Source organism: Anolis sagrei, chromosome 5 (genome assembly GCF_037176765.1).
Source record: "Anolis sagrei isolate rAnoSag1 chromosome 5, rAnoSag1.mat, whole genome shotgun sequence".
Classification (NCBI taxonomy): Eukaryota; Metazoa; Chordata; class Lepidosauria; order Squamata; family Dactyloidae; genus Anolis; species Anolis sagrei.
The window spans coordinates 82,074,820-82,102,800 of NC_090025.1; the positions used below are offsets into that span (position 1 = coordinate 82,074,820).

Sequence of the window (27,981 nt, forward strand, 5' to 3'; positions counted from 1 at the left end):
GACAGGCCCTATATCCCAGGTTTTCTGATTTAAACTGGATTATTTGAGTCCACACTGCCAGATAATCTGGGATAAAAAGAAAACCTGGAATCAGATCCAGGGATATAGTGCCCTTGGTGAATCATTCCTATTCCTGTCCCCTTCATGTATCTGAATTTATTCCTTCTAGAATATTTTTGACATAATAATAATAATAATAATAATACTTTATTTGTACTCCGCTACCATCTCCCCAAGGGTCTCGGTGCGGCTTACATGAGGCCGAGCCCACAATACATCAATACAAGCAATAACAAACCACAATACAAAGCCATAAAATACATCTCATACACAAATAGCATAAACAATGAACAAGGTTCATTGCACATTTAAAATCTAAGGCTGGGCCAAGTGTAATTGAAGTCTTAAAAAGTTTAAAAAATAATGCTGGGCATGAACAAGATAGAGGAGATGGGGCGTTGGTGGTAACATACAAGCAGACCTAAATTGGTACATTTCTCCGCTACCATCTCCCCAAGGGTCTCGGTGCGGCTTACATGAGGCCGAGCCCACAATACATCAATACAAGCGATAACAAACCACAATACAAAGCCATAAAATACATCTCATACACAAATAGCATAAACAATGAACAAGGTTCATTGCACATTTAAAATCTAAGGCTGGGCCAAGTGTAATTGAAGTCTTAAAAAGTTTAAAAAATAATGCTGGGCATGAACAAGATAGAGGAGATGGGGCGTTGGTGGTAACATACAAGCAGACCTAAATTGGTATAAAGTGCTTTTAGAGGACATAATGCTAAGGGCACATTCAGAGTAGAATGTGACTTTCAGCCAAATAGCTCAGATCTGTGCAGTGAATTCGCCTACTTACTGCTACACACATTATCATGAAGGACTTTAAGATCATCTGGAGAGGCTCTGCTCTCAGTCCCGCCATCATCACAAGTATGGTTAGCGGGAACAAGAGACGGGGCCTTCTCAGTGGTGGCCCCTTGGCTATGGAACGCCCTTCCTAAGGAGATTAGATCGGCTTCCTCGCTCCTATCATGCCAGAAGAATCTTAAGACATGGCTATTTGAGCGGGCATTTGAAAATACGGAGTAACGGATATAATAATGGAATAACTATATGGCGGAACTGGACATTTTTAATGATTATCGATTGAAGTATGTTTCGTTATAATGTTTGATTTTATTGTTGCTGATGTTTTTTTATATTTTATATTGTAATTGTGTCCTTGGTGGCATTGAATTCTTGCCTTGTAAATTGCCTCGAGTTGCCGGAAGGCTGAGAGGGGCGGTATAGAAATGTACTAAATAAATAAATAAATAAATAAATAAATAGTTACACATTAGTAACATCTATTTTCTTTTTATATGTATGTAGTAATAATAATAATAATAATAATAATAATATAATAATTTATTTGTACGCCGCTACCATCTCCCCAAGGGACTCGGTGCGGCTTACATGAGGCCGAGCCCAAATACAACAATACAAGCAATAAAACAATACAAGTAATTAAAAAAAATAGCTAAGATTTATTTTGCTTCAAAAAAACCAAAAAAAACCTCAAACAATTTTATATGGTAGTGTTGACGGAAGAGGCTCTGGAGAGATTTCACTAGTTCCATTTGCTGAGAAGCAAAATCTGTGTTTGGAAAGCTTTCCTATACTTCATAGTTTCAAGGACTACGAGCAAAGCTTTGTTGTTATTCCATAGTTTCCCAGGCACTGCTGGTAATAACACGTGGATGCCCAAACCAGAAATCAGATTGCCAATTACAATTACCATGTTTCGTCGCTTTTGCTAATCTCTACTTGAGTGTATTAGGAACTGGATATTCCTGTTTCCAAAATACACACAAACGATAACTCTTCTCTGCAGCAGAAACAATATTTTTAAATAGAGATTTGGAAGAAAACGAGGAAGAAGAAGAGGAGGAGGAAGAAGAAAAAATATGCTGGTTTAAAGCATGTTATAAAGCATTGAAATTGCACCGGAAAAATACAGATGTACAGGTAAGAAGTCAACAAATCGTGCAAAGGGAGTCTCAAGAGGCAAGGCAAGCTTGTGACTGACATATTTTGTTTCAACTTTAACAAGAAGAGGAACCATGAATTCACAGACAAGCCTCTTCCTGAGCATTTATTTCCTGCTAAGCTTTACAATCATGCTTTACAATCCTCAACATGGTTTGTACTCATGGGAGACCTGTTAGGTGCACATTTTCCTCTTGTATTTATTTTATTGCTGGGAGGCTACAGCTCAGAGAGTTGTTTGCTTAAGGGCACACTTGTCAAAGTTGGATGAAATACTAAGGCAGGCTGAATAGTCTGGAAGGATCTTGGACATACTCTATAAAACATGGGTTTAAATTTCTTATCTGCCTTAGGCCCCTCCTACATGCCATATAAAATCCAGATTATCTGCTTTGAACTGGATTATATGACAGTGTAGACTCATATAATCCAATTCAAAGCAGATTTTATTTATTTATTTATATATCGTGTCAGGAGCAACCAAACATTTGTATTACACTTTTAACAAAGCAAACAAACAAACAGGCAAAACACAAAGTTTGCCTGTTTGGTAGTTGATTAAATGTCCTTTGACCAGTAGCTGGCCACTTGGAGTGCCTCTGGTGTTGCCGCAAGAAGGTCCTCCATTGTGCATGTAGCAGGGCTCAGGTTGCATTGCAGCAGATGGTCAGTGGTTTGCTCTTCTCCACACTCGCATGTTGTGTACACTTTGTAGCCCCATTTCTTAAGATTGGCTCTACATCTCGTGGTGCCAGAGTGCAGTCTGTTCAGCGCCTTCCAAGTCGCCCAGTTTTATGTGTGCCCAGTCTTTCATTTGGTATCAGCCATTGATTGAGGTTCTGGGTTTGAGCCTGCCACTTTTGGACTCTCGCTTGCTGGGGTGTTCCAGCGAGTGTCTCTGTAGATCTTAAAAAACTATTTCTAGATTTAAGTCATTGACATGCTGGCTGATACCCAAATGGGATGGGCTGGAGATGTCACTGCCTTGGTCCTTTCACTATTGGCTGCTACTCTCCAGCAGATGTCAGGTGGTGCAATACAGGCTAGACAGTGTAGTTTCTCCAGTGGTGTGGGGTGCAGACACCCCGTGATAATGCAGCATGTCTCATTAAGAGCCACATCCACTGTTTTAGCGTGGTGAGATGTGTTCCACACTGGGCATGCATACTCAGCAGCAGAGTAGCACAGCGCAAGGGCAGATGGCTTCACTGTGTCTGGTTGTGATCCCCAGGTTGTGCCAGTCAGCTTTCATATGTTATTGTTTCTAGCACCCACCTTTTGCTTGCTATTCAGGCAGTGCTTCTTGTAGGTCAGAGCATAGTCCAGAGTGACTCCCAGGTATTTGGGTGCGCTGCAATGCTCCAGTCGGATTCCTTCCCAGGTAATCTTCAGAGCTCAGGATGCTTGTCTGTTCTTAAGGTGAAAAGCACATGTCTGTGTTTTAGATGGATTAGGGATCAGCAGATCACAGGAGCTGTCTTCATAGACCTGTCAGCAGCTTATGATATTGTAAACCTCCTCCTGAGAAAAATGTATAATATCACAAAGGACTACCATCTCACCTGCCTCATAGGAAACCTGCTACAAAACAGGAGCTTCTTTGTTGAGTTCCAGGGCCAGAGAAGCAGATGGCAGAAACAGAAGAATGGCCTGCCTCAAGGAAGCATGCTTGCTCCATCCATGTTCAACATTTACACAAATGACTAGCCACTACCAGAAGGGACAGAGAGCTTCATCTATGCTGATGATCGTGCCATTACTGCTCAAGCAGGGAGCTTTGAGATGGTTGAACAGAAGCTCTCCGAAGCTCTAGGTGCTCTTACTGCCTATTACAGGGAAAACCAGCTGATCCCTAATCCATCTAAAACACAAACATTCAAAGCAAATAATGTGGATTATAATCTAGATCAGTGGTTCTCAATCTTCCTAATGCTGCAACCCCTTAAGACAGTTCCTCATGTTGTGGTGACCTCTAACCATAAAATTATTTTTGTAACTTTTTTATAACTGCAATTTTGCTACTGAATGTAAATATTTGATATGCAGGATGTATTTTCATTCACTGGACCAAATTTGGCACAAATACCTGATACGCCCAAATTTGAATACTGTTGGAATTTGGGGATGGGGGGGGGGGGGTGATTTTGTCATTTGGGAGTTGTAGTTGCTGGGATTTATAGTTAACCTACAATCAAAGAGCATTCTGAACTCCACCAATGATGGAATTGAACAAAACTTGGCACACAGAACTCCCATGATCAACAGAAAATACTAGAAGGGTTTGGTGGACCAAAGTTGGCATGAATACTCAATATACCCACCTTGCGTTTTGGAGTTGTAGTTCAGCTACATCCAGAGAGCGCTGTGGACTCAAACAATAATGGATCTGGACCAAACTTGGCACGAATATTCAGTATGCCCAAATGTAAACTCTGGCGGAGTTTGGGGAAAATAGACTTGATATTTGGGAGTTGTAGTTGCTGGGATTTATAGTTAACTTACAATCAAAGAGCATTCTGAACTCCAGCAATGATGAAATTGATGATGGGATGAATGCTCAATATACCCACCTTGAGTTTTGGAGTTGTAGTTCAGCTATATCTAGAGAGCACTGTGGACTCAAACAGTAATGGATCTGGAGCAAACTTGGCACAAATATTCAATATGCTCAAATGTAAATACTGGTGGAGTTTGTGGAAAATAGACCTTGACATTTGGGAGTTGTCGTTGCTGTGATTTATAGTTCACCTAGGATCAAAGAGCATTCTAAACCCCACCAATGATACAATTGGGCCAAATTTCCCACACAGAACACTCATGGCCAACAGAAAATACTGAGATTTCTGATGGTCTTTGGGAACCCCTTTGACACCCCCTCGTAATCCCCCCAGGGGTCCTGACCCCCAGGTTGAGAAATGCTGATCTAGATTATATGGCAGTGTAAATCCAGCCTTGGTGACCTTACCTTTCTCCACTCTACACAGAGAAGGAAATAGTTCCTTTTTGATCAGAGGTAAGATACAGTACTCACAATCACCAATACATAAATTGGCCCAGGGTTTTTAAGGTTTTTTTTTTTTTTACTAAAAATTCTATACATAAATATGTAGGGTAGTCAAATACTTTCTAGCAGGAAAATGCAGAGAGATATCATCGAATATCAAAGCCAGGATTGTCCATGCAATATTTCCATTTACAATTTATAGTTTTGACAGCTAGACAGTGAAGACAAGGATAGGAAAAGAATTACCGTATTTTCCAGCGTATAAGATGACTGGGCGTATAAGATGACTCCCCATTAAAATATAGAGTTTAACTTTTCCCGTTAAAATATAGTTTGGGATATACTTGCCCTATAACACTACCCCTCTTCCAATGCACACCTAATAAAAAATTTAAAAACATCAGATCTGATTTCAATATGGTAATTTTCATATTATCGTACCTCCTTCGCTGCCTCTCAGATCTCGCACATGCACGCCTGCTCCAGTTCACTGCAGTCTTCAGGAGAGAGATCTGAGAGGCAGAGAAGGAGGTACGATAATGGGTGGGCCAGATGAGTGAAAGAGGTTTGTTTTTCTGGGCACAGCACCAATCTATCTCTTTCTTACATTCCCCCGGGCGTCCCAGATGCCTGGAGCTTGCTCCGCCCTTCTCGGTGAGGTGCCCCCCTCACCTCGTCATTGGGACCGTGTTAAGTCACTTCTTTCCACGAATCCTGGTGAGTGGATTTTCTTCTACTGTACTTGTACAGCGCCGCCCTTGCTGCTTTCATATGGTTGCTGCTTTCATATGGTTACTGCATACAGCGGGGATGCGGCCATGGCCGTTTTTGAGTTCCCTCCACCATATGTGGTGACCGCAGATTCTCTAGTCTGGCTTGGAAGTTTCAGTACCTGCCCTATAAGATGACACCCGGTGTATAAGATGACCCCTGACTTTTGAGAAGATTTTCCTGGGTTAAAAAGTAGTCTTATACGCCAGAAAATACAGTAATTCATTGGAAAAAAGTTGTAGATCCCGTAGGTTTTGATGCTTTTGTCTTTGCCAAGCATTATAGTGTTGATTATTTTTGGTATAATTTTAAAATGTTTACCCATACAACTTTTTCACTCTTGATTTTAGGAGGCTGCATGTTGGGCTTTGAACAACCTGCTTATGTACCAACGTAATCTTCACGAGAAGATTGGAGACGAAGAGAAAAAGTCAGTAGGTTTAGTTGCGTGTTTAGTTGCATGTAATTTATTTATTTAAAACATTTATATTCTGCCCTTCTCACCTTGCAGGGGACTCAGGGCAGAGTACAACATAAATACAGCAAACATTCAATGCCGTGACATAAAACCATAAATATATACAAACATTAAAATCACTTATATTCACATTCAAGGTTGCTTAAAAACCATATCAGGACCCCATTTTGCCTCATTGCACTGCCCCAAGGGCTTGGAGGAGATATAAAATTAATTCATGTTCTAAGACACATTATAATTTGCAGTTTTTATATCTTTCTTCCAGTATCAGAGTTAAAATTGGGAGGAGATTGCCTTAAGAGAGATGATACAATTGCTTCATATATTACCATAGTTCTGACATGCTTATTAATGTTTCTAATATGGAAAACAAGAAGAATGAAGAAGAATGTATTGTCGAAGGCTTTCATGGCTGGAATCACTAGGTTCTTGTGGGTTTTTTCGGGCTATATGGCCATGTTCTAGAGGCATTTTCTCCTGACGTTTCGTTTGCATCTATGGCAAGCATCCTCAGAGGTAGTGAGGTCTGTTGGAGTTAGGAAAATGGGTTTATATATCTGTGGAGTGGCTGGGGTGGGGCAAAGAGCTCTTCTCTGCTGGAGCTAGGTGTGAATGTTTCAACTGACCACCTACATTAGCATTTGAAGGCCTGGCTGAGCCTGGGGGAATCTTTTGTTGATAGGTGTTAAGATGTGCCTCTCTGCTGAGAATTGTTTCCTCTCTGCTGAGAATGAAGAAGTACTATACTGCATGATCTTGCCTTTTCTTTGCACATCAGGTTGGCCGATCATGTAACTAGAGCAAAAAGGCCATGAGATTTCTTTTTCTGACTGAGTTTGGAGGCTTACTAGGTAGTGTAGGTAAGCCTCCAAAGTGTAGTAATGAGCCACAAATATTTATTATTGTTTATTTACTATATTTATATAAACCGTCTTTCTCACCCCGGGGGGACTCAATGTGGTTTAAAACATATTAATGATAAAAATTAAATGCCATATATATATATAGAAAGAAGAAAAATCATAATAAATAGCTATTTCTATAGCAGCTGGGTTAACATTGGAAGTCTTTTCTGTGGATTTTTCCAAAAATAAGTTTATTTAAGGAATTTTATATCTTCTCTATGCGCCCATCTCATTGTCTCTCTGGAGTTACCTCTGAAAAAGGAGAAATCTTTAGGAGGAGCTTGAAAACGTGGTTGTTCCAGTGTGCCTTTCCAGAATAAGGAAACTCCTAACATTACGTCCCAACGCACTTTATCAGAGATCCAGGATATCTGCATGCCCATCCCCCTCCAAACGCCCCACCTTGTCATGCCCAGCACTATTACATTTGGCTGGGTCATTGTTTTTAATTGCGTCATTGGGTGTTGTTAATTGTTATTGCTTTGTTTTTTGGTTTTTTTTCTTGAGTTATTGTGTTTTTGTTGTTGCTGCTGTTTTATTGTTGTATTTGTGCTCGGCCTCTTGTAAGCCTCACCGAGTCCTTCGGGAGATGGTAGCGGGGTACAAATAAAGGATTATTATTATTATTATTATTATTATTATTATTATATTATGCTTGTGCTTTTTTAGTTCACATGGCAGAAGGTCATGTGTGTTCATCATCAAGCTTCAAGTAGATTCACATATGGTAAAACTATAGTTGGGCAGATGAAAATAAGACATAAAACATACACTTGTGTTGTCTTCTCATTCCTTATCCATCATGTCAGAAGACAATAATGTTGCATTTGTTTTCTTCATGGGGACATTTTCATTATTATAGCTTGTAGTTTTTTTTTCCTGCTTGTTTTAGGTTTCCAGTTCATAGGGAAATGATGTTGGCCATGTTGATGCATTCCTCTTCAAGGGAAGTGTTTCAGGCAGCTGCAAATGCCTTGGCGACTCTACTGGAACAAAGTGGTAAAGGAACTCAGTAACTCTCATGGTGGGAAAGGAGAGGCATAAAACCTAAACCTAAAGGAGATTAGACCTGATAATAGAAAGTTTAACTATGATAATAGAAAGTTTAACTAAAAGGGAAATGAGTATAATTTGGGGGTTGTGAAAAAATTTATATTTTGAATTAAAAAAAATACTGTTCATATCCAGAGTAAGTTTATTTTCATTTGTGTGCTTTAACCCCGATCAAAGCTAAAACACAAGGATTTAATTAAGACCTGTTGATTTAAATGTGAACTAAATGCAACTAACTCAAGTTACGTTCCTATCAGGTTTTCCTGAGGTTGACTTATAAAGTCTTCTTTATGAATACAGCTTTCAACAATTTTTAGCTGGATTGATATGATTGATTTTCATTTGGGAAAAAATTAAAAAGTTACAAATTTTAAATTTAGATCCTTACACCCACCAGACATTATTTACTTCGTTTTTTTTGTGTTGTAGTAAATATTAGAAAAATTCTGTTGGCGAAAGGAATACACATGAATGTCCTGGACATGATGAAGAAACATTCAAATTCTGCCGAAGTTGCAGAAAGTGCATGCAAATTGCTGAATCGTGCTTTTGAAGGAAGGTAATTATATTGGAGACCCAATATAGTGTAGTGGTTTGAGTGTTCGACTAGACCAGGAGTCCTCAAACTTTTTAAACAGAGGGCCAGGTCACAGTCCCTCAAACTGTTGGAGGGCCGGATTATAATTTGAAAAAAACATGAATGAATTCCTATGCACGCTGCAGGTATCTTATTTGTAGTGCAAATAACACTTAAAAACAATACAATAATTGAAATGAAGAACGATTTTAACAAATATAAACTTATTAGTATTTCAATGGGAAGTGTAGGCCTGCTTTTGGCTAATGAGATAGGATTGTTGTTGTTGTGTGCTTTCAAGTCGTTTCAGACTTAGGTTGACTCTAAGCGAGGGCCGAGTAAATGACCTTGGAGGGCCGTATCCGGCCCCCAAGCCTTAGTTTGGGGACCCCTGGACTAGGCTCTAGGGCCCCTTCTACACTGCCATCTACACTGCCTATAATCCAATTCAAAGCAGATAATGTGTCTTATCTGCTTTGATAATCTGGATTATATGGCAGAGTAGAAGGGACCTAAGAAATATACATAATGTAATAAGATTCATACTTGTTTAACAAACAAATGTGTTTTAATGTGGTCTTCATTGTTTTTATTTTATTCATCTTTCAGTTTTCTACCATTGGATATAATGACAGTAACCGCATCCAGAGTTGTGAAGGCGATGAGGAAGCATAAAACATTGGCATCTGTTCAGTTAGAGGCCCTTCAAGTTATGTTACATTTTATGACTCCAGGTGAGAAAACTCATGAAGGATATTAGTATATATCATGGTACAGAGATGGATGATGACTAAGGGCCCTTCCACACAGCCATATAACCAGAATATCAAGTTAGGTAATCCATAATATCTGCTTTTAACTGGATTATCCAAGTCCATCTCCTTATAGTCCCGTTGAGTGTGGATTTTATACAGCTGTGTGGAAGGGGCCCAAGAAGCCTACGGTCAATGTCTTAATAATTTTTGATATAAGGAATAAAAGGTGAGCACAAGCTAACTGGCCTTCTGTGTAACTACACTATGTAACACGATTTTAGTTCCTGGGTTATAAATGTCATTTCCTAATTGACTCTATCACAAAAACAAGGAAAAGGGTTATTAAACTGCAAAAACTTTGTTTTTGTGGGATATCCTGCAGCACATTTTACTATAGTTTTTCAATGAGTATCTCATAGAGTCATAACCATTTAAACATAGTTTGTGGCAGCCACAAAAAAGAAGTTTCTGGAGTACTGCACAATTAATCAGGAAATAACACTTTCAAACCAGGAACAGATTTTTTTTAAATTTTTTGTTACATCATATTATTTATTGTATAGCTTCTTATTGTAGTGAAGCAAATGAAAATGTGATCAATCTTTACTAGGGATGTGAATAATATTCTTTGATGAGAGTAGATGTCTTGATTATGTTTCAAATCTATATAAATAAAAATGTAATATTCATTTGTGGGATTGACATAACTCAAAAACCACTGGACGTAATGATACGAAATTAGGCCAGAAGACACTTAACAGACCAATGAGTGACCATCACTGATAAAAGCATGGAAAACACAGTGGAAGGGACTTAAAAACACCAAAAACTTAAATGATGATACAGTGCTTGTGCAAAAACTCCCCTGGCTCCATCTCCTCCTGCGTGAGGGAAAGACCTGAACATACCACCTTTGAAAGCCAAGCACGCGTGCATGGGAAAGAAGAAGAGAAAGTAGAAGGGACAGAAAAAGCAGAAATAAGGAAGAAAAGTGGTAGAGAAGGAAAAAACCATACTGAGACCACATCAAAGCGTGGCTGGGGACAGCTAGTGTTTAATAAAAAAGCCAAAACAATTTAAAAAGAGACAGATGTCTTGATGAGGCCAATCCTACCCCCATTAATGAGAAAAAGGTCAATTACTTTGAGAATTTTGGGACTTCGGGAAAAAATGCATAGGTTTTTGCCCAGAAATTTCATGAATGGGTTTTGGCACAATGTGTGTTTTTTTGGGGGTTTTTTTTTGGGGGGGGGAGGGGGGTTGTATTGCTGTTCTTGTTGCACAGAAATGGTTTGAGATGCTGGACCTGCCAGAGTGGATATCCTTCTTTCCCTTTATCTCAACATGGTGTCTCCATCATGCAAAAAAAAAAAAAATGTAGAAAACAGTTGTTTTATTGGGTTGTTGTAGGTTTTTCTGGGCTATATGGCCATGTTCTGGAGGCAATTTTTCTCCTGACGTTTCGCCTGCATCTATGGCAAGCATCCTCAGAGGTAGTGAGGTCTGTTGGAAGTAGGAAAAATGGGTTTATATATCTGTAGAATGACCAGGGTGAGACAAAGGACTTTTGTCTGCTGGGGCTAGATGTGAATGTTTCAGCTGATCACCTTGATTAGCATTCAATGGCTTGGAAGTGCCCCGGGGGAATCCCTTATTGAGAGTGATTTTATGTGCCTGTTTGTTTCCCCTCTGTTGTTTTGCTGTTGTGATTTTTGAGTCCTTTAATACTGGTAGCCAGATTTTGTTCATTTTCATGGTTTCTTCCTTTCTGTTGAAATTGTCCACATGCTTGTGGATTTCAATGGCTTCTCTGTGTTTTTTTTATTTTTGGTGACATACAGTCCCAGCATCTCTGCGTTCCGTGAAATAATTTCTAGGAGATCAGATTTCATATTGTTCCACTGAAGGATCTTCTGATTGAGGATTTGTTTGAATGCAAGGCACATTCCTAATATGTAGTATCTTGTTACACTGAATCATAGCAAAGAAAACAGACAAGCCCAGACCAGTACAGATTAATCAATGAATGCAAATATATCTGTAATATGTGTTACATCCCCTTTAGCTTAAAGCGCAAAGATTGACGCTAAAAATGAACATACCCCAGGAAACCTTATAATTACTAAACCACACATTAAGCAGCTGTGCAACCATCCTTTTGGATTATTGTTTCCAACAGATAAATAATCAGTGCATTACATGGTGCTTGATCTTATGTATATTTATTTAAAAATAAGCCCCGGTTTATTTATTGGGATGGAAAACACAGTGGGATATTTATGTGTAAACATGGTTATAATCAGGATGTTCAGAGTTTTCCCCCCCGAATGCATAAATTACCATTATCCAGGGTACAAATATGCTGTTTGCACAGCATGAAAACAAACAGATAGTACCCATGATAATGTATCTTCTCCAGTAACTTATTTAGCATGTATTTTTAGTAGAGCATCCTTTCTCGTAACCAGATCATGGGAGTTCTCTAAATACACTGTTTTGATAGCCTGATCTAAATATAGTCTGCATTCTTTATAACATGTAATAGCCAGTATTTTTTTAATATGTGTATTTAATAGTGATTGCAGTATTTATTTATTTATTTATTTAGAGCTTTTATAACCTCCGAGGAGGGACTCAGGCTGGCTAACAACAGAGAATCAATATACAAATAAACTAAAGCATAATAACATCATAGTACATTAATGCATTAAAACACATTAAGATACAGATCAAGAATTACATAAAGCCAATTCATCAAGGTAAATCACAAATTCACCACCATCCGCCTTGTGGTCAACAGTTTTTGATTCGATCATCAATCTGAGAATGCTAAGTTCCGGAGCCAAGATTTTACCAGCTTTCTGAAAGTCAGGAGGGAGGGGGCAGATCTGATCTCTATCGGGAGAGAGTTCCACAGCCGAGGGGCCACCATCGAGAAGGCCCTGTCTCTCGTCCCCACCAGACGCAATTGTGAAAGTGGTGGAACCGAGAGCAGGGCCCCTCCAGAAGATCTTAACAACCTAGATGGTTCGTAGGGGAGAATCCGTTTGGACAGGTAAACTGGGCCAGAGTCGTTTAGGGCTTTATAGGTCAACACCAGCACTTTGAATTGTGCTCGGAAGCCGATTGGCAGCCAGTGGAGCTGGTGCAACAGAGGAGTAGTATGCTCCCTGTACCCCACTCCTGTTAGTAATCTGGCTGCCGCACGTTGGACTAGTTGTAGCTTCTGGGCAGTCTTCAGAGACAACCCCACGTAGAAAGCGTTACAGTAGTCTATACGGGATGTAACCAGAGCATGGACCACCGTGGCTAAGTCAGACTTCCCAAGGTATGGGCGTAGCAGGCGCACAAGCTTTATTGTGCAAAAGCTCCCCTGACCACTGCCGAGACCTGGGGTTCCAGCTTCAGTGATGAGTCCAGGATCACTCCCAAACTGCGAACCTGCGCCTTCAGGGGGAGTATAACCCCATCAAGCACAGGTTGTAACCCTATACCCTGTTCGGCCTTGCGCAGCTTGTGCGATCAATAAAATTATCTTTCAAAAGTCATTATAAAATTAGGGGGCACTGGTTTCATTTCTACAGTGTTTCTAAAATATAGTTAGTAAAACTTTGGTTACTATAATGAAAATTCAGGCTCCTTTCATCTTCATTTTTATAGCTACTGGGGCAAAACTTGCTACAATGGTAGAACACATTTACCACTGTTAACCCATCAAGTTTCAGAACGTTTCACTTATCCATGGATTATGGGGAATTTTCAGTTTTTATAAACAACATTTAAAAAACCTTCAAGATCTATCTCTTTGAATTTTCTATACAATGATACAAGTTGGCATCTGGAGGCCCAAGGAAGCGTCTCCGGATGACTCCTAGCAGTGCTGGGGACGGATTGCCTTGGATGTGCTCTCAGAGGCATACTGGGAGCAGTAGTCCCCTGACTCCTACTTCTCTCAGCATGCCTCTGGGAGCACATCCAAGGCATGCTGTTGTCCATCGCTGCTAGGAGTCAGCGTCCGGAGGCACTTTTTTGGGCCTAGGCAAGCCTTCAGAGGAGGTAAACGGCAAGGGCGGAGGAGGTCCTTGAATGGAGAGTGGCGGGGGCAGCAGGGAAAACCCAGTGGGCCATCACCCCCAGCTGGTCTCTGTGGCAATGTGGCCTACCACTCCTCCTCCCCATGCCCTCCCTCCACCCTCCTCCTCCCTCCCTCCTCAAGCTGCGCCACGGAGGACAATTTTATTATTTTCTTTAACTTATTATTTTACCTTATACCCGGCGTACTAGACGACCCCTAACTTTTCATATTATTTTCCAGGCTTAAAAAGCTGTCTAGTATGCCGGAATATACAGTAGTTCCTTTTTTAATCAGAGTTAAGTTACAATACATGCACCTGTGGATAAGCTGACCCAGGGTTTTTGGATTACTTTTTGACTAAACGTTCCTGACTTATGAGTATATAGGGTACTCAAATACCAGCTCCTTATGTTAAAATTTTCTTTGTGAGGTTTTTTCCCTCCGGGCAATATTTATGGAGCAATAGTCACCATCATTAACATTTGGTAGCTGAAGCTCTGCTTTCATTTGGATGACAAAAACATTTAATACATGAAACCGAAGAAGAATTGCTTGTACATTGTAATAATACATGAAATAATACATAATAATAACAACAACAATATATGAAATTGAAGAATAATTGCTTGTACATTGGGAATGATATCCCACATGGATTGTGGTAACTTCCATTAAAATAAGTATGTTTACGATGCGTGTTTGTTTGAAAGAGAGAACTTTTTGTACAGACATTTGAGCTTCATTCACTCTTACATAATGAATCAGCATAATGAAGGTGAACCGTGAAGATTTTGTGTATGCTGCATGTCTAAGCCACTGTCAGATTTTGCACTCCCATGTTACTTGAAGACAACTTAAAAGTGTAAAATGCTGAAGAAACATCCTGTCTTTGGATTTGGTGGCAGATATGACTTTAAATGATTTTAATCCCATTTTTTCCTTTTCTAATGAGAATATTTCTTTTTCTCCACATGGTACAGGAGCACTGAAAAAAATTAAAAACAACTCTTTGGGAGATGCTGATTTTGCACTGACAATGAAAGTGATTAAAAACCAGTGTTTGTTAGAAGGGACCCACGTATTGGTCCTTGATGCTCTCAACACGGTATGGTATTTTTTTTTCTTCTCGTGGCAAGTTTTCCTTCTGCAAAATAAGTTTCCTGGGTAATTTTGTGACAGAGTTCGAGGTGACTATTTGTACTTAGATGATTATATATTTTTATGTGGATTTTTCAGAGTGTTTAATACTGGTAAGCCCCTGGTGGCGCAATGGTTTAAACCAGTGTTTCTCAACCTTCCTAATGCCACGACCCCTTAATACAGTTCGTCCTGTTGTGATGACCCTCAACCACAAAATTACTTTTGTTGCTACTTCATAACTGTAATCTTGCTACTTTTATGAATAGTAATGTCAATATCGGATATACAGGATGTATTTTCATTCACTGGACCAAATGTGGCAAAAATATTTATTTATTTACAGTATTGATATTTACAGTACTGATATTGATATTCTGCCCTTGTCACCCCGCAGGGCATTCAGGGCAATTACAATGTACATACACATGGCAAACATTCAATGCCATAGACACACAACATATATAGACAGACACACAGAGGCTATTTAACTTTTCCAGCTTTCATGAGGGTATTCTGGCCACCTGGGGAGCTATCGCTTCACCATCCATTTGTGATACTTATGGAGTACTTCCTCATTCTTTTTGCTTGCTTGCTGGAGATGTTATGGTGTCATAAATTAGTTAAATTAGTCTCCCCGCATAAGCGGTACCTAAATTTCCTACTTGACAGATGCAACTGTCTTTTAGGCTGCAAAGGTCGACAGCAAGCTACACAATGGTCAGAAACTCACTCCGACCCAGGCTGGCATCGAACTCATGACTTTTTGGTCAGTAGTGATCTTAATGCAGCTGACTCCCAGCCAGCTGTGCCACAGTCACGATGCTGAGACAAGCCCAAACACTGGTGGGGTTTGAACACTGGTGGGGTGGGGAGGGGAATTGATTTTGTTGTTTGGGAGTTGTCATTGCTGGGATTTATAGTTCACCTAGAATCAAAGAGCATTCTGAACCGCCAATGGTAGAATTGGGCCAAACTTACCACATGGAATCCCCATTACCAACAGAAAATACTGTGTTTTCTGATGGTCTTTGGTGACCCCACTAGCACTCCCCTTGTGACCCCCACAGGGGTCCCGACCCCCAGGTTGAGAAACACTGGTTTAAACCCTTGTATTGGCAGGATTCCTGACCGAAAGATTGGCAGTTCGAATCCGGGGAGTGGGGTGAGCTCCTATTTGTCAGCTCCAGCTTCCCATTGAGGGACATGAGCGAAGCCTCCCACAGGATGGTAAAACATCCAGGTGTCCCCTTGGCAACGTTCTTACAGATGGCCAATTCTCTCACATCAGAAGTGACTTGCAATTTCTCAAATCACTCCTGACATGAAAGAAAAAAAAGCTCATTTACTTAATACTAATAATTTTTCCTGCGGTACAAACAAGCCACGTCAGAATTTTGAACAAAACTGAGAAAGAGAAATATCTGTGTGAATCGGGCTATAATGAACACTACCAGAGTAAATTTCATGATTTTTAAAATATTTGGAACAAACGCTGATGTGGTCTCAGAAGTTGATTAACATCTGGCTTGAGTGTACAGCTGGAGGATAGCTTAGTAACATTAGTACACGTAGAAGTTTTTTTTTTGTCGTGTCAGGAGCAACTTGAGAAACTGCAAGTTGCTTCTGGTGTGAGAGAATTGGCCGTCTGCAAGGACGTTGCCCAGGGGACGCCTGGATGTTTTGATGTTTTATCATCCTGTGGGAGGCTTCTCTCATGTCCCTGCATGAGGAGCTGGAACTTAGAGGGCGCTCTAAGATGAAACACTAGAAAATCACAGTGCTCTGCTCATCTCTGATCAATAGCTGCAACTAATGTGAAGAATTTAAATTTTGTTTTGAGTTTGTGGACATTCAACCACTGATCATTCGAAGCTCAAAATGGTAATCAGTCATGGCAAAACCTACTTGGTGTGATCCCGAACGTTGGCCCCTTCCACATAGCTGTATTAAATCCACATTGAACTGGATTATGTGGCAGTATGGACTCAGACAATCCAGTTCAAAGCAGATATCGTGGATCATCTGCCTTGATATTCTGGATTATGTGGCTGTGTGGAAGGGCCCTTTGTTTGTTTTAATATATTTCTGACCTCTCGTCTACTCAGAGTAGTCAAACTGTAAGACAAACAATTCTACATCAGTTTAACTTTCATAGACCCATAACATTAATTGTAGGCATGGTTAGGTTCGGTCGGAATCTTTGTAATTTGGAATAAATTCGGAAAGATTAGTTTTTTGAAGCGATTTCAAAGTTTTTAAGGAAACCGGAAGTCCCTTTCCCCTTCTGAAGCTTTTTCTGCCATTTCTGTTACGAAGCAGTAAGTGAGTCGGAAATGATTCAGCGTTTCCCCGCTTCTGGTCCCTGGCCTTGCGAAGTTGGATTTGGCCAGGGTGGTCCACGCCTTAGTCACCTCCAGATTGGATTACTGCAATGCACTCTACGTGGGGCTGCCCTTGAAGATGGCTCGGAAATTTCAATTGGTCCAATGGGCGGCAGCCAGGTTACTAACTGGAGTGACTTACAAGGAGCAGTCAACCGCCCTGTTTAAGGAGCTCCAGTGGCTGCCGTTCATTTTCCGATCCCAATTCAAGGTGCAGGTTCTTACCTACAAAGCCGTGAACGGTTTGGGACCCGTCTACCTGCGTGACCACATTTCTGTGTACGAACCCACATGATCTCTTCGTTAATCTGGAGAGGCCCTGCTCTCGCTCCAACCTCCTTCCCAGGCGCGATTGGTGGGGACAAGGGAGAGGGCCTTCTCTATGGTGGCCCCCCCGACTCTGGAACTCACTCCCCAAGGATATCAGACAAGCCCCCATATTGGCAGTCTTTAGGAGGAGCCTGAAAACATGGCTGTTCCAGTGTGCCTTCCCTGAATAAAGGACACAATTTCCTGAAAAATTACCCGTTGGGTTGCTCCTCCACTTTTCATTTGAAACCCTCCTACTAGATACATCCTACCTCTGTTCATTACCAGTGTTTATTTTGAAAGTTTTAACTACTACATTTCACCCGGCCATAGGTTTTTAAATCACTATGTGTTTTGTATATATGTGAGTTATATTCATTGTGTTGTTGGGCTTGGGCTCATGTAAGCCACTCCATGTCCCTTGGGGAGATGGTGACGGGGTATAAAAACGTATTATTATTATTATTATTATTATTATTATTAAGCCTGGGAAGCTGTTTTAAACCAGAGTGGATGAATTTCCTCCCTCTCCTCTCCCCTCGCTTCTGTCTCGAGCCTGGGAAGCATATTAAACCAGAGTGGATGAATTCCCTTTCTTTGCCCCCCTCCCCCCCCCCCCCCCCCCGCTTCTGGAGTAAAACAACTACTTTCAAAGTAAAGACCACCCAATGAAACAGGAAATAACACTTTCAAACCATTAAGGAAGGATTCAGAAGTCTCGGAAGTTTCAAAAAGTTTTGAACAGTTTTTTCTGTGAAAATCGGAATTGACTTTAGAATCCGAAACGCGCTTTGAACAATTTTTTTAATCAAACAAGCCTAATTAAATGAAGCAATTCAACAATGTTCAAATTGCCCATTGCTTAAGTACTGCGGTATTGTTTTCTATATTTGCAAAAAATGAACAAAAATATATTTAACTCTTTATTTCTAGTTCATTAGCCATCCTGGAATTCAGAAGTGTGGATTTCAGATACTTTCATCTGTGGTTGAGTGTTCAGGAGCCTTAGAAATGTTGTCTCAGCAAGGGATGACAGACACTGTACTTCATACACTACAGATGTATCCTGATGATCAAGGTACGAAGTAATTTATTAAACTTAAAAGGAGCTTACATGTAGTCCAACTGAAACTTTTTAGCTCAGGGCTTTTAGAAACGAAAGCATTTCTGAGAGAATACTTCTCCATCCTTGTTTGAAGGACCCTGAAAGGAAGCAAAAGTCTATAGTCATGAAAGTTCCTAAATCATAGTTCTGGAATAATATTTTATATGCTGAAAATATGTATAAAATAACCGAATTTTGTTTGTATACTTTTGTATGGAAGGAAGGCAAAGCAAGAAGTCATTCATGTTATTAGTTATTAATATGACTGTTTTCTTGTAAGTGTATTTCAACTCATAATGTTGTTAATAGAATGGTAGGCTGTCCTGTTTTCCAGAAGCTCCACTAAAACTGGAAAAGCTGAGACCCCTTCTACACAGCCATCTAAACCAAATTATCAAAACAGATAATCCATATTATCTGCTTTGAACTGGATTATATGAGTATACACTACCATATAATCCATTTCAAATCAAATAATCTGGATTTTATATGGCAGCACTTGGAGCCCCCGGTGGCTCAATGGGTTAAACCCTTGTGCTGGCAGGACTGAAGACTGAAAGGTCAGAGGTTCAAATCCGGAGAGAGCGCGGATGAGCTCCCTTTGTCAGCTCCAGCTATTCATGCAGGGACATGAGAGAAGCCTCCCAGAAGGATGATAAAACATCAAAACATCCGGGTGTCCCTGGGGCAACATCAGATAATGATAATAATAATAACAATAATAATAATAATAATAATAATAATAATAACAACAACAACAACCATATAACAACAACAACAACAAAAACTTTATTTATACTCCACCACCATCTCCCAAGGGGACTCAGGGCGGTTTACATGAGATGGTCAATTCTCTCACACCTGAAGCAACTTGCAGTTTCTTAAGTTGCTCCTGACACTATATATATATACACACATACATACACTAGCCTTATCTTGCCATGCATTGCTGTGGCCCAGTCTGCATATATGTGTTTTGTGTGTGTATATATGCATGTATATATTTGTGTATGTGTATATATGTGGTTTTGTGCATTTATTGTAATGAATTTTTTCTTTTTTTGCTTTTTAAGTCTCTTCCACTGTGTTTTTCAGGTTTTTATGAGTAATGGTCACTTGTTGGCCTGATAGATATATTGTGTCCAAATTTGGTGTCAGTTTGCCCAAATTTATCCAAATTTGGTGTCATTTCACACACACACACACACGAGATGGTCAATTCTCTCACACCTGAAGCGACTTGCAGTTTCTTAAGTCGCTCTTGACACTATATATATATATATATATATATACACACACACACACCAGCCGTACCTTGCCACACGTTGCTGTGGCCCAGCCTGCATATATGTGCTTTGTGTGTATATATGTGTGTATATATTTGTGTATATGTGTATATATGTGGTTTTGTGCATGTGTTGTAATATATTTTTTGCTTTTTTTACTTTTTAAGTCTCTTCTGTTGTGTTTTTCAGGTTTTTATGAGTAATGGTCACTTGTTGGCCTGATAGGTGTATTGTGTCCAAATTTGGTGTCAGTTTGCCCAAATTTATCCAAATTTGGTGTCAATTCACACACCCATGCACTGCAGTGTAGAAGGGGCCTAAGAGTATTGCCCTTTCTAGTGCTGTTTCTTTCCACTCTGGAGTGCTATTTTACGATTGCCTTTAACATTTTATTATTCACTTTTAGTTCATTCTTTTTGCGAGCCACTTTGCGTCTTACTTCGGGAGAGGCATATAAGCAGAACACTTTTTTTGCCTCTGTAAATGCCCCTCGACCACCACTTGAGGAGCGTCCCCTCAGCTCACCACAGCCCTAGCAATCCGGGGGGAGCCTCGGCTTTCTTGCCTTGCTGCCGGGCGATCCTCTTCCCAAAGGGGCCAGGCCCTTGAACCTCGCCAGCCCCTCTCGTTCCTGCTTCACTCGGCCACCGGGTGCGCGAGCAGGGCCGACGCTCAATCGTTCTCTGTGTTCGATCCCTTCCCCATGACTGACTCCCTTTCCCGATCCCTGGCGCTCCACCCGCCTCCTCTCCTCTCCCCAATCCGCTGGTGGGACAAGGGGCAGAGCCGCCGCGCCTGGACCGCTTCGAGTCCGGAGGCATGTCTGAAGACCCCAGCGTGCGCACCAAAAGTCGCCTCTTCTCCTGACTTTCTCTTCAGCCATTGGGACCAAGAGAGAGAGAGAGAGAGAGCCCCTCCGGCTGGAGGTATCTCCCACCTCCGCTCCCTCCTTTGTTTTTGCGCCTACCTTCAGGAAAGGTGGGCATCTTCACCTCTGTCTGTCTCTCTCTCTTCAGGCATGCCTCCGGACCCAAAGCGGGCCAGGCAAGGGAGCAAGTGTGGCAAGTGTAGTTACTGGGATGTATAGTTCACCTACAATCAAAGAGCATTCCGAACTCCACCAATGATGGAATTGAACCAAATATGGCACACAGAACTCCCACGACGAACAGAAAATATATATCAATGATTGGTTGGGGGGGGGGGGGGGTGCCAAAATACTCTTTGCTTACCATTGAAAATTACCTAGGGCCGCCTCTGCATATAAGTGAAAGAAATAAAATGAAAAATAAATAAGAGAACAGCCCATAAAAACAGCAGTGGTGTTAGGAGCAAATAGGAAAGTCCATATTGTGTCTACAAACAGCTCTCGGTTAATATTCCTGCTTTTCTCCTCTCTCCTTTCTTTTTACTTTTTCTTCCTAGAAATTCAGTGCTTAGGTTTAAGGCTCCTGGGATCCTTGATTACGAAAAAGACTTTGTGTATCGCAACAATACATGTACTGGCTGTAATCTTGGTTTCGACTTTACGACGCTTTAAGGATGCTGTGGAAATACAGGTGCACGTATGTGTCGTATCTGGTTTTAAAATGCAGCACATTTTGGTTTGGGTGAGGGGGATTATTTGGGAATTCTAGTCTTCTCCTCAGGCACAGGTTCCATGGTTATATTTATTTCAAAAGGGCATTTTTTTTCAAATTGAGAAAATTATTTATTTATTTCTCGTGTCAGGAGTGAACCAAACAGTTGTATTTCATTAAACAAACAAACAAACAAACAAAACACAGTTTGCAAACTTGGCATTCTATTAAATGTCCTTTGACCAGTATCTGGCCACCTGGAGTGCCTCTGGTGTTGCTATAAGAAAGTCCTCTATTGTGCATGTTGCATTGCAGCAGGTCGTCTGTGTTTGCTCTTCTCCACACTTGCATGTCGAGGACTCCACTTTGTGGCCCCATTTCTTAAAGTTGGCTCGTGGTTTCTCTTCAGATCGTATAAATCTTTCTGGTTTCTCTTCAGATCGTATAAATCTTTCGCCTTTTACAAAGTGCTGGTTTTAACCTATAAAACCCTACACTGTTCTGGCCCAGTTTACCTGTCCGAATGTATCCTCTCCTATAAACCATCAAGGACTTTAAGATCTTCCAGAGAGGCCCTGCTCTCGGTCCCACCACCTTCACAGTCGTGCTTGGTGGGCACGAGAGACAGGGCCTTCTCTGTGGTGGCCCCCCGGCTATGGAACTATCTCCCGAATGAAATTAGATCTGCCCCCTCTCTCGACAAAATTTTTTCCAGGCTCAGCCAGGCCTTCAAATGCTAATGAAGGTGGTCAGCTGAAACATTCACACCTAGCTCCAGCAGAGAAGAGCTCTTTGCCCCACCCCAGCCATTCCACAGATATATAAACCCATTGTCCTATTTCCAACAGACCTCACTACCTCTGAGGATGCTTGCCATAGATGCAGGCGAAACGTCAGGAGAAATGCCTCTAGAACATGGCCCTATAGCCTGAAAAAACCCACAAGAACCTAGTGATTCCAGCCACGAAAGCCTTCGACAATACATTTCCTAGACATGTTATCATTCTGGTATTCTTTTATTTATAGGGATTTCACACAATTACGACAATACTTGATCTGTCACCTTGTTTTGCGAAGCTGTTAATACAGGAGTCATTTGATACAGCCATTTTTTATCAGATGTCCATGTGTTTTACTGAACAAAGAGACCAGCAGGTATCTCTTCCCTTTCCATCTTCTGTCTTTCTCTAGCCCCTTCCCCTTCCCCAGCATATTTAAAGTGACATGCTCTTAAAGTGATATGTTCTGTCTATTCAATTTAGTTTCAGAGTCTTTGTTGTAAATGCTTTGCTAAAATAGCTGAGAACGATGATTTAAAAAACCTGATGTTGGAGAAATCTTGTGCTGAATATAATACCATTATGGTGGAATGTTTGCTGTTGCTTGGAGCCGATGTGAATAAGAAGACAAAGGCAAATTCTTTAATTTATCAGGTATGTGTGATGAATTGTGATTTGTTGCATTGATTTCGAACAAGTATTTCTGGATTTTCATACTCAAATGATATCTAGACTTGACTCAATGAATGGATTACTGTCTCCATAATGGTGATAAGTCTACGAGAGTTGAATGAAAAGTAATGCCTCCACCTTCGTTACTTGAGTTTGGATGGGAATATTTTAATAAATCAAACGCAGAAATAATCCTTAGAATGTGCTCTTTAACTACCACTGTTCACTTTTGCACATAATCACCAGACAACTGGATACATTTCTGCCAACGATGAATAAGTTTTCTGAAGCCGTTCTGAGGAAGTCGACACTGTTTCCACAACTCATCGTGCACAGATCTTCCAGTAGCCAAGCAAAGCAATAATGTGACCCACATGTTCTTGTGAATGCAGATTATGCTTGAAATTTCTCTCTGAATGATACAACGATCGTTCTGAATCAGTCTGTTAACATTTTGCTTGTGAAACTCAGTGGTTACTGTCACAGGGCATGTATGTTCTGACAATAATCTATGCTGGTCTGTTCCTTAGACTTTGCATACTGAAGCCAAAAGTATGGAGTTGAGTGTTTTGAGGTTTAAGGACACGCAGATATGTGTCCTTAATTGTTATCAACAACTTGGGTAGAAATGAATGTAAAAAAACTGTAAACAAAGCCAGTAAAACCCATACTTGCATTTTATTGGGAGACGTTCCTATCCAGGTTGCCCCACTTGAGCTATTACTTTATTTATTCTTTTCTCCTGTAATAGGTTTGCGAGAAAGGCAGCAATCCTAAATTAGTAGAACTGCTGCTCAATAGTGGCGCTCGAGAGCAGGATGTCCGGAGTGCTTTGGCAGTCAGCATCAAGAAAGGAGACAGCCAGATCATTAGTTTGCTCCTGAAAAAGCTTAGCTTGGATATTGCCAACAGCAGCATATGCCTTGGAGGATTTTGCATTGGCAAAATTGAACCTGCTTGGCTGAGCCCCTTATTTCCAGATAAACGAGCATCCCTCAGGAAACAAACAAGTAAGTGGCTGTAGCGTAGATGTGGATATTAAAACATTTATGGTAGCCAAACTACAGGCCGCTCTTAGCTGGTTCAAATGTGGCAATGCAACACTGAAGGTTGGGATTATTTTATGTGTTATTCTTCAGGTTCAGAAATATTTGATTAGCTACTTTGCTTCTCTAAAGACAGGATGGGGGGGGGGGGGGGAGTCTGGGGCCCCTTTTACAATGCCATATAATCCAGTTTATCAAAGCAGATAATTTGGATTATATATTGCAGTGTAGAAGGGGCCTGGGTGAGTGATCTGGGGAGAAGTAAGTTTAGCTTTGTAGAATTTTCAGTAACTAAAATTGCCAAAACCAGCTATAAATCAAGTTAATACAGCTGTCTTGAATCCCATCTTGGGGAAAATAAAAATATGTAAAACTGAGACATGTTTATTTTAAAAATAGTAATAATAATAATAATAATAATAATAATAATCTTTATTTATACCCCGCCACCATCTCCCCGAAGGGACTTGGGGCGGCTAACATAAGGCCAAGCCCAAACAAATTGCAATAGAGCAAAAGTACATATTAGCAATACAATAACATCAAATAAAATAATTAATAAAAACATAGTAATGAAATGAAAATAACAAAATCATAATAAAAAACGAATGATGAAATGGTAATAGACTTAGACAAAGAGAGCGAAAAGAATTTAAGCAAGCAAACAAACAGAACTTCTAACTCTGTGTTCTTGTTTATGATACTGAAATCTGGAACTGTGTGAGTTGGACAAGACCACAAGGGCCATCCAGTTCAATCCAGATTATCTGGCGATGTAGACTCATATGCTCCAGTTCAAAGCAGATAATGTGGATCATCTGCTTTGATAATCTGGACAATATGACAGTGTAGAAGGGGCCTAAGTAAATCAATTGTGTTGTGTGGTTTACAAACTGATGATTGAGAAGATAGTAAATCATTTTGAGGATGGCTGGTCAATTGCAGTTTTCCAATGTGGAGGAGCTACTGAAAATATCTTGGGACAGGATATGGTCCACTAGCCACAGTTAATTACACAATGAATTCATCCTTGTCTAAATGTAATATCATGGCTGCTGGTCACAGAAAGATTTGTAATAGTTGGCTGTTTCTATTATCCTGAGCAATATATTCTACACATCTCGTAGGTGTTGTAAATTTGAACCAGACTGGTTACAAAATTCTGACAATAGTGCTTTGATATAATTTTTTAATATATATGTATAGAAGGACATTAGTTCCATGAGTCATTCCAGGTTCACTATTTTGTTAATGTTGACATTTCTGCATGTTCCCAATATTGGCTTTTTTGGAAATATCATATGACAGATTTTTATTATCCACAATACAAACACCCTTTGTCTGCACATTTAGATGTCCCCCTTTTTGCCCCACTCCTCACCTTCATGCTTCATTTTTGAAAATCTTCAATTAATCACAGTTTCTTGTATGTAACAAAATTTGAAACATTTTCTCTTCCTGGTTTGAAAGTGTTATTTCTTGTTTAATTGTGCAGTACTTACTGTGAAAATAGTTGTTATACTCCAGAAACTTTGGTTTTGTGGCTGCCATTTTTGGGCAGACAGCAAAAACAAAGTTTTGGAAGTTTAACAAACTTTTCCTATGTTTTTATGGTAGAACCAATTAGGAAATGACACTTTTCATCCAGGAACAAAAATCGTGTTACATAGTGTTATCTGCTATGGAAAATTATAGATACTAGCTTCAGAACAATCTAGGATATTAAACCACACTTTGAAGACAATATAATAATATCCTGACTTGTTCCAAAGCGGATAATCATAGATTCTCAGTTTGAATGCACTGGGATACAATGATTATTGAGTGGGTTCCTCATTGTCCTCCCAATCCTTTTATACACCTGCGAGACGTGGACTATCTGCAGACATCACACGTAACTCCTAGAATGATTCCATCAGCGTTGCCTCCGAAAAATCCTGCAAATCTTTTGGGAAGACAAGCAGACAAATGTCAGCATACTGGAAGAAGCAAAGACCACCAGCACTGAAACGGCGGTCCTCCACCATCAATCTTGCTGGACTGACCACATTGTCCGGATGCCCGACCACCGTTTCCCAAAGCAGTTGCTCTACTCCGAACTCAAGAACGGAAAACGGAATGTTGGTGGGCAGGAAAAGAGATTTAAAGACGGGCTCAAAGCCAACCTTAAAAACTCTGCCATAGACACTGAGAACTGGGAAGCCCTGGCTCTTGAGTTCTCCAGCTGGAGGTCAGCTGTGACCAGCAGTGCTGTAGAATTTGAAGAGGCACGAATGGAGGGCGAAAGAGAGAAACGTGCCAAGAGGAAGGCGCATCAAGCCAACCCCGACCGGGAACGCCTTCCACCTGGAAACCAATGCCCTCACTGCAGGAGAAGATGCAAATCAAGAATAGGGCTCCACAGTCACCTGTGGACCCACCGCCAGTACACCAATCTTGGAAGACAATCCTACTTGGACAATGAGGGATCGCCTAAATAAGTAAAGTATTTTGGCTCTCATTAATGGGCTGCATATATGAGCAAGAGATCTGTTCATGTCTAATTAGTAGATTTAGTAAAAGGTTTAATAAGACGAAATATGGTTGTCTGAACAAAATGGCGGTAAATGTAACATTTCTAGTATTTCTAAAATGTTTTTTTTAATTGGATTCACGCACATTAGATGCTGGTTCTGCATTGGCCCGAATGGTGCTGAGATACCAAAGGACAAGCAGCTATGATGACCAGTCGAGATCCAGCTCTGATGTAAACACTTCTGAAGATACAGTGGAGAAAAGTGAAGACTGGGCATTCCTACCGGATCCTTTAGTTGACAATGTTTTTCGCCTGAGTGATGATATAGATAGCGAAGGTGAGTTTGTTAGTAAAAAGAGAGCATCGACTAGCATTTGAAATCCTAACCTGACCTCTTTAGATGTAGTGTTGATATGACTCTATTAGTGTTGAGTAAGGTTGGATCTACACTGCCCTATATGCCAGGATCTGATCCAGAGATTATCTTCTTTGAAGGAACTGGATTATATGAATCTATAATGCTAGATGATCTGGGCACAAATATTCCATATGCCCAATTAGGAACACAGATGGAGCTTGGGGGAAATAGACCTTGACATTTGGGAGCTGTAATTACTGGGATTTAGAGTTCACCTACAATCAAGGAGCATTCTGAACCCCACGAACGATAGAATTGGGGCAAACTTCCCACACAGAACCTCCATGACCAACAGAAAATACTCAAGACCATCCAGTCCAACTCCCTTCACCAGGGCAAGAAAACGATCACGATCCCACCTGTGTCGCAAGCACGTTTGGTGGGAACGAGGGACAGGGCTTTCTCTGTGGTAGCCCCCCGACTCTGGAACTCTCTCCCCAAGGACATCAGACAAGCCCCAACGTTGGCAGTCTTTAGGAAGAGCTTGAAGACCTGGCTGTTCCAGTGTGCCTTTCCGGAATAGGAAACTCCCAGCATCATGTCTCATACGCACTTTACTAGAGATTTAAGATTGTCTGCACATCGCACCTACCCTAAAATCTTTACATTTCACCTGTCATGTTCAGCACTTTTAATTTTATTCATTACATTTAGCCCAGCCCTAGTTTTAAATGTGTCATGGTGTATTGTTTTAATGTTTTACTGTTACTGCTTTAATGTTTATTGGTTTGCTTTATGAGTTTTATTGTTGTATTTGTTATGCTGTTGTTTTATTGAGGGCCTTGGCCTTTGTAAGCCGCACCGAGTCCTTCGGAAGATTTTAGCGGGGTACATAAAGTTAATAATAATAATAATAATAATAATAATAATAATAATGTCTGTTAGTGATGTGCACAAACACTACAGGGTTGTATAAGAAAGGCTGATAATAATGATAATAATAATAATAATAATAATAATTACTGTTTACCCACAAGGAGGCCCGTAGCCAGGATTTTAATTCGGGGAGGGGAGCTGAGTTTGATTCGGGGGTGGGGGCGGGGGCTAAGGATCTGCCCTTTTGTATCATTATCCCAATACCCCCATG

The 27,981-nt window shown here is 40.5% G+C and overlaps 1 protein-coding gene across 2 annotated transcripts in view; it reads left to right on the forward strand.

Annotated features, from left to right (window-relative positions):
* Positions 1–27,981, forward strand: part of LRRK2 (leucine rich repeat kinase 2) — a 158,627-nt gene that overhangs the window by 44,075 nt on the left and 86,571 nt on the right. Inside the window, exons 9-20 of one of the 2 annotated variants that reach the window (XM_067468805.1) lie at positions 1,891–2,024; positions 6,171–6,250; positions 8,096–8,202; positions 8,686–8,815; positions 9,443–9,567; positions 14,644–14,768; positions 18,427–18,571; positions 21,310–21,449; positions 22,491–22,619; positions 22,727–22,897; positions 23,667–23,925; positions 26,625–26,813. In XM_067468805.1, coding sequence (XP_067324906.1) covers positions 1,891–2,024; positions 6,171–6,250; positions 8,096–8,202; positions 8,686–8,815; positions 9,443–9,567; positions 14,644–14,768; positions 18,427–18,571; positions 21,310–21,449; positions 22,491–22,619; positions 22,727–22,897; positions 23,667–23,925; positions 26,625–26,813 — 1,734 coding nt within the window. The remainder of the gene's footprint in view (positions 1–1,890; positions 2,025–6,170; positions 6,251–8,095; positions 8,203–8,685; positions 8,816–9,442; positions 9,568–14,643; positions 14,769–18,426; positions 18,572–21,309; positions 21,450–22,490; positions 22,620–22,726; positions 22,898–23,666; positions 23,926–26,624; positions 26,814–27,981) is intronic. The other variant, XM_067468806.1, reaches the window with a different exon arrangement.